The sequence below is a fragment of the Petaurus breviceps genome, unplaced genomic scaffold (genome assembly GCF_028583685.1).
Source record: "Petaurus breviceps papuanus isolate PSGF00001 unplaced genomic scaffold, PetGlider_PUasm1.0 176, whole genome shotgun sequence".
NCBI lineage: Eukaryota > Metazoa > Chordata > Mammalia > Diprotodontia > Petauridae > Petaurus > Petaurus breviceps.
Window position 1 is genome coordinate 13,187,777 of NW_027185771.1, and position 7,625 is coordinate 13,195,401.

Consider the following 7,625-nt stretch of genomic DNA (forward strand, 5'->3'; position numbering starts at 1 on the left):
TAACAATAGACATGAGAATAAGTCATCCCTTCTTTGATATTTTTCCCTGAGGTCCTTCATATGAAATATTTAAAATTCAATTAATTCTGAACAAAAGATATCCAAAAATACATACAAACTCATGGAAGTATTTAGGCGCCCCACTATAAGACTACATGTAGCAGAACAGAATTTAGGACCAGATCAATACTGGACCCCATTCCAAGGGGTTCCAATTACCTAAAGAATGGATCTCACCTCATTATATGAGTAGGCACAAAAGGTTAACACTTTTAAAGATCCAGTTTAATCTACTGTGAAATTTCATAAAAACTATTTTTTAAAGTAGTAAAAATGGCCAACTTCATACACTTAATATCTCAGTGTTTTCTTAGAACATGTCTAAATTATCTGGTTAATAGTAAAAGGAAAATATATACCATATATTCAAGAAAATGACTGTTCATTATGTCTGAGAAGCCAACAAAGGTTTATAAATGATACGTATAAAGAACACTTCAATAAAAACAGTTGTTAATCATAAATCAAGAACATTAACTAATGTTTGGCTTCAGTGAGAGGCCATGTGATGTAGTGACCTAAAAGCCAAGAAGACCTAGGTTTCCATCCCACCTGAAAGTCACTTAACCTTTTAGCACTTTAGCTCTCTGCAAAACTTAAGCTGTAGAGAAGGTAGAGTGACCTGCAGTAATTTCCTCCCCCACCAATCACAAGTCTAGTCCCTACCCCTATCCTTGACTTCAATGATTACACAATCTTTACACTGTATAAATATACAACTTGGGGGAGGGGGTTGGATTGGGGAGAAGTAGGAATAGGGGAGTGGAGGGAAGCTTTCCCAACTTAAGTCAGAGTACAGAGCAAGGAAAATAAAAATTTAAAATTAGTGGTTAATTTATATTTCCAATTGTTGAAGCTAATTATTTTATGTACCTTCATATTAGCATCCAGAAGTAAATTTAAAATGTTTTTAAATTCCACATTAAAATTTATTTTAGAGTTTGGACCTGGGCTCAGGTCAAGACTTTCCTATTATCAAAGCACAGATTCTAACCAACTTAAATTCACACAGTTCTCCGGTCATCTTCATGCCATATTCCCTAGTTCCACCCTCTGCCTCAGCTCCAAAGTGAAAGAGAACTCCAGTTCCTTACTCTGGGGCCACAGGCTCCAGGTCAGGTAAGAATTTTTCATATTTAGTCCTACCCAGGTCCTAGCATGCTATTCTCTGGACATCTTCATATTGCCCTTCCACCTGTAGCACCGAGTACAGTAATCAAATAAAGATTACCATTTGTGGAAAAGATATGTCCAATAAATTGCCTATGAATCTACTCATGACCCCTGTAACTTTCCCAACAAAATTCACTCCCTGTACCAACTCTTTATTAATAGTGTTGGTCTTCTCCAATTAGAATGAAAGCTCCTTAAGGGCAGGGACAATGATGTGTGAAGCTTTTATAAATTTGTACACAGGGTGTCATAAACATAGTCCAATGCTTATTAATCCAGAATGTTATTCTTCAAAGCTGAAGTACAAATAGGACATTTATTTGTTCTTTTTAAAATCTCTACTTTAAATAACTATGAAAATTAGGCATCTATTAAGTAAACCATTAGATACTAAAAAAACAAACACCCAAGGTCAGCTGTGAATAAAGCACTGGCCCTGAAGTTAGGAGGGCCTGAGTTCAGATCCAGCCTCAGTTGCTTAACACACACACACCCACCACCACCAACAACAACCTAGCCATATGACCTTGGGCAAGTCACTTAACTCCAATTGCCCTACCTTCCCCCCTCCAAAAAATCAAACACCCTTGATTGGCAAAGATTAGTAAACAGAATCCTGAATTCAGCGCTTAGTATTTAAATTACTGCTTAATAAGTAGCTTTCTTTTAGTAAGATGGGTTATCCAACATAAAAAAAGTAAAATTATGAGGAATATACTAAACATTTCCCTTTACTTATTCTCTAAAAGTTTAATATTTCCTTGTTTCTTCAACTGTTCTTAGAGCAAAATTTTGTAAATATTTTAACAAATATTTCCTTTACAAATGATGTAACTATATATCAAAGACAATATGAGCCAGTTAATTCAAACTAAAGTAATCAATCAACTATTTTCTCACAAACTTACTGAGGGTGCATTAAAGAGGACTATATTTGGAGTAAGAGAACTCAGCTTACTTACTCCCTTGTAATCTTCAGCAAGCTACGGACTCTTTAAGCCTAGGTTTCCTCATAAGTAAAATGAGAAATTTGGACTGGATAATCTTTAATGTAACTTCCAATTCTAAAACTATGATCCTAATTGTGACCAGCACAGGGCATAGACAGAACCAATCTATGCTTAATAATGCTTTCCCATTTCAAATTGTTAGGCAAACAAATGTGAATAACTACTAATAGTATCATACTTTTATAAAAACATGCTCACTGTTCCATTAGGAAGAATAAGATGTAATATTTTTGTAAAAATTATGGAGAAAACATATGTACTTAAAATGAAAGATTTGCTTGTTGAAAAAGAAAAAAATTTTATGCCACCAATTTCACATTATTATTTCCTATAAAAATTTTCTTCTACTTTAAAAAACTCAAAGAATCTAAAGAAGAAAATAACATGTTCATGTTTTCCAATTTCACACTACATAGAACTTCATTATTGCCAACAGGTACTAAAATCATTATTATATAAGAAAAATATATAAACGCTCTGGATTAACTTCATACTTTTAAAAAAGAGGTCTTATTATTAATAAAAACTTATTCTCCCTTTTATTAGCTTTATAGTTTCATTTTTTAAATAATATAAAATAAAATTAAGCCTTTTTAGAAAATGAAATCTCTTCAAGAGTGTTGGTCAATATATCAGGTTCCAGAATACCTACTACATGCCGATTATTTATCCAGTGTAAATTTAATTTAAAAAAAATATATAAAAAACCTCAGATAAACACTCTCTTTCATACTGAAAAAAACGCCATCTTCTAAACTTAGAAAGAAAAATATGCAACATTTTAGTCTTTCTATTTTTTTTTTCATTTTATCAATGAACTATGAAATTAAGCTTCTAAAACTTAGAAGCTTACCCGGCAGTTTTACAGGTAGGTTCTTACCGGGTATTCATAGAATAAACTGAAAGGGATCGAAGATCATCCACTCCAAAGGCGTCATTTCACAGGTGAGAAAACGAGGGGGCCAGTGACTCATCTAAGGTCACCTTAGGATTTGAAGCCCCTTCCCTGACAACAAATCCAGTGAGTTCTCTTCCATTACTCCACTAGTGTCACTCAACTACTATTTATTAAGCGCCCACTACGTGCCAGAATCTTGAGTAAGCTTAATAAGGGAAGCTGGGGGGGAGAGGGAGGTCGCCGCGAAAGATGAAAACTCAAACCCAAGTTGCACTACAGTGCAACTACCCCTATCAGTGAGGGTCCTTACCCTGTAAACTTAGGTCGGGGAGAATTTGCCTAAAAGATGTCACTCATGATTCGGTTAGTGCTGGGGACTTCTAATAGTGTCCTTACAGGAGAAACAGAAAGATAAACTTGGTGGAAAAAAAAGGGGGGGGAGAGATAGCGGCCCCCCAAGGCGGCCATTTCCCCACAAGCTAGGGGGCTCCTCTGCTCGAGGTGATCCAAGAGCCCCAGGTCGGATCCTAGACGCCCCACACGCCCCCTCCCCTCGCAGGGCAGGCGGCTGCGGCTACTCTCGGGGAGGTGGTGGATCCCCGGGCCCCCCAAATCTGCTAGGCTTTCATGCAACCTCCGGGGCGCCCCAACGAGGGACTTGCAGAGGAGTCCGGGGAGGGGGTAGGAGGCGACCCTCCCCTCCCCCTCCCCCCGGCTCCTGGCCGCCAAGGGAAGGAAGGATGCGATCTCCCGAGGACACGCACCAGACTTCCTTGCCGTCCTCCCGTCTTCCTCCTCCTCGCCCCCCGCCCCCCAGGCCCGGCGCCGGGGACTCCTCCCTCCTCCCTCCTCCCCCTCGGCCGGCTGGGCCGCCCGGGAGCGTGGCCGGCCCAGGGCCGGGGGGCCGGGCCTGCAGCGGCGGGTCAGTCCCCCGGGCCTAGACCGGGCCCCCTCCGGGAGGGCGAGGACGCGCCCCTGGCCCTCGGTCCGTCCGTGCCCCCCCGCGGCCCGGCCGCAGCCCGCTCCGGTCGCCCGCTCCCTCACACGCTCCCTCACACGCCGCCCGCCCTCCTGGCCCGGCTCAGCGTCCCCGGCCCCCAGTGCGCCCCCACCGGCGCCGGCCCCCGACCCCAGCCCCGGCGGGCGCCCTGACTCACCTGGGGGCCGCGGAGGGCCATGTCGCCCCCGCCTCAGGGAGACCCCGCTCGCCGCCCGGGCTCCTCACGCCGCTTCCCCCGCCGCCGCCATCTTCTCCTCTCGCTCTCATGCAGGCACACTCGCATCGGCCGCCGCGCCTGCGCACCGGCGAGGCGGGGGGGAAGAGGAGGGATGGTGCGCAGGCGCGGCGGCGGCGAGGAGCTGGGGGGCGGGGAAGGCTCTCCGGGGCTCGCCGGGCTCTCGGTGGGGAAGGAAAGGTTGCAGTCTGAGCTACCAGTTCTGGCGAACACTCGGGTATTGCAGATAGCAGGGGAACGAGATCCCCAGCATCGCGCCGGAAGGAGAAAGGCTGGCAGAGATAAGAGGATTCTTCCTCTTATCCTCTCTGTGAGCTCGGGACTTGGGAGTTCCAGTAACCTGAGTGCGAAATGCAGTAGGGTACAATGCCTTGGGCTGGATCTCTCTGGACCTCGGTTTCTTCATCTTGTGCAATAAAGGGGTTAAATCAGATCTATAAAGTGACGGAAACCAAACCAGAGAGGGGTGGTCCCCTAGGTCATACAAGTCCCCTTTTTTACTAGACTTAAGTCCCTTTTTTGACTAGACCTCACGTGTTCTGTCTGGACTACTTGTTGCCTGAATCGTAGCAACTCACGTAGCAACTGAAATTCACTGCAGCCTGGCCCCAGCAGCTGAAGAAGGTGTCCCCTCACGTCTTTAGATGTGCCTCAGACAGGGTCAGCTCCGAGCACTCTTTCTCCTCTCCACCCCTCCCCCAGCCACCGCCACCTCTATACATAGTTTTACTATCTCCTAAGGAAGGGAAACAAGGTTTCCGAGAGTAATCTCTAAGGTTTCCTCCAGGCTCCTCTAGTGATTCATTGAAACTGAGACGACGGACCCGAAACTAAGCGTAGGAGGGGACAGGAAGGGGTCGAAAAGGAGAAATGAGGGGAGCAAAAATTGAAACGGATGCCTAAAGTTAAAGAGGGAAAGAAGCTTAAGAAATAACGTCGAAGGAGAAAAAAACCTGGTTCTAAAAGTAATTTTTAAAAAGATTCAGAGAATAGTGGGAATTTGGACCTAGAGAGTGAAAGGAGACAGACTAGCTAGCACGAGGAAAGGCCAGTAGGTCAGTCAGCTAGCATTTATTAAGCAACTATGTGCCAGGCACTGTTCTAAATGCTGTAGAGAAAGGTAACAGGATGTAGTAGTTGTCAGAGAACCTGGAATTTGGAATAGAACTAGGTTGAGTTGGAATGCTGCCATTGCTACTTGCCAGTTGTGTGACCTTAAGAATGGATAGATAGATCATTAATCTCTTACTCTGTGCCTGGCACTCACAAAACCTCATTAATATCTACATGGGCCAATTTCTTCCGTTAAATGAAAGGATTGGATTTGGTGATCATTAAAGCCCCTTCCCAGCTCAAAATTACATGAAGGAACTTTGAGTGTATATATGTGTATAATGTATATAATATGTATATATATACACATACAAATATGTGTGTATGTGTATATATGTATGTATAGGTATAGGTGTATGTATGTCTGTGTATACACACATATAAAATATATGTATGTATGTGTGTATATTCCCCACTGGGATTTTTTTCAGGGGAGATGGTTAGGAGAAATGATATATATTGTTTGAATTAAAGCTTAATAACAATATATCTTGTTCTCTTAAACTGGAGAGTAGGAGGAAGAGGAAGAGGTAGACTTACAAAGATGGCCACAAATGGTTTGGCAACACTTAGTACAACAGCAATTAAATTAAATAGTACAGTGCTGGCACATAGTAGGCACTTAAATCCTTGTTAACTTAACTGACTTGGCACCTTATATTCCTTGGAAAAAAGCATCTGGAGAAATTTGCTAAGAGTACCAGATATCTTAGATCTGGTCCTGATTTGACATTAATTTGCTGATTGGTTTTATACAAAATACTCAATCTCTCTGGACTTATGTCATCTATAAAATGGGGATAATATCTTTCCTATCTATTATCACAAATGTTGTGAAGATCAAATGAACATAAGTGTGTGTTTTGAAGAGTATAGTTCTTTGAAGTTCTATATATGTTGAATAATATAATTAATTCATATAAAAGCAGTCATATTATAATTTGATGTCACCGAGCCAACTAAATCCATTAGTACTCCTTTTCTTCCTTATTTAATATTTTTCTGTTTTTTTTTTTTCATTTATTGTCTGCTATCATATGAAGTTTGTCTGGTACCAAGCATCTCTTTGATATCAGTACGCTAATTAAAGAAAACAGGTATCCTTAATTGACTCTAGGCTTTTACCTTGGTGTTGAAGTAGACAGAGCCTTTGCCCTGAAGTCAAGAAGACTCCTCTTCCTGAATTCAAATCTGACCTCAGAAACTTACTATCTGTGTGACCCTGGGCAAGTCACTTAACCCTGTTAGCCTCAGTTTCCTCATCTGGAAAAGGAAATGGCAAACCCCTCTAGTATCTTTGCCAAAAGGAGTCATGAAAGTATCAGACATGACTGAAAAATTACTCAACAGCAACAATTTTTTGCCTAGTATTTGTTTCTTAATTTCTTTCTCCTGTGTTTTTTAAAAAATCAAATTATTACGTAAATAATAATTTGGCATAATGACCTAGCATCCTTTACCTTTGGGTCACAGTATGCTTTCCAAGCAGCTGTGGCAGTTAATAAAGGTGCCCATTTAGATATAATAAAATATCATACAGCAATTATATTATGTTCCCCAGGTCACACAGAGTTGAATCAATATCAAAGGAGGAGAATCTCCTGATTATCCCTCAGATACTGATGATGATAACTACTTAACACCAAGTATTCTGGGATATCTCTTGCTGGAAAGGCCTATTACACAGTAAATTTGAATGGCAGGTGGCATTTTAGTTTGAGGGAGCAAACTAATTCTAGGATCTCAAAAGTCATCCTCAAATTCCTCTGATTCTCAGCATTCCATCATACTCCCTAAGTCCCTCATTAGACCTCAGTTTCCTCATTTAGAAAATTAGCAAATTGGACTAGATGATCAAGGACACCTTCCATGTTATGATTCTCTGATTCTAGGAGTTTGAAACTGTTAGGATAAAAAATATATTATTGGGGGTGGCTAGGTGGCACAGTGGAGGACCCGAGTTCGGTTCCAGCCTCAGATACTTAACACCCACACACACACACAAAAACTAACCATGCAACCTTGGGCAAGTTACTTAACCCCAACTGCCCTCCAAAAAGGCAAAAAAAAAATCATATATATATTATTGAACCAAATATAGCCCATACTTTTTCCCCAAATCTGGCTTGTATAAAA

At 41.8% G+C, this 7,625-nt stretch overlaps 1 protein-coding gene across 4 annotated transcripts in view; it reads right to left on the reverse strand.

The window, feature by feature from the left end:
- Positions 1–4,447, reverse strand: part of USP10 (ubiquitin specific peptidase 10) — an 83,357-nt gene extending 78,910 nt beyond the window's left edge. For all 4 annotated transcript variants that reach the window (XM_069085640.1, XM_069085638.1, XM_069085639.1 and 1 more), the window contains exon 1: positions 4,299–4,447. In XM_069085640.1, coding sequence (XP_068941741.1) covers positions 4,299–4,319 — 21 coding nt within the window. In that variant the 5' untranslated portion in view covers positions 4,320–4,447. The remainder of the gene's footprint in view (positions 1–4,298) is intronic.
- Positions 4,448–7,625: the final 3,178 nt, after the last annotated feature.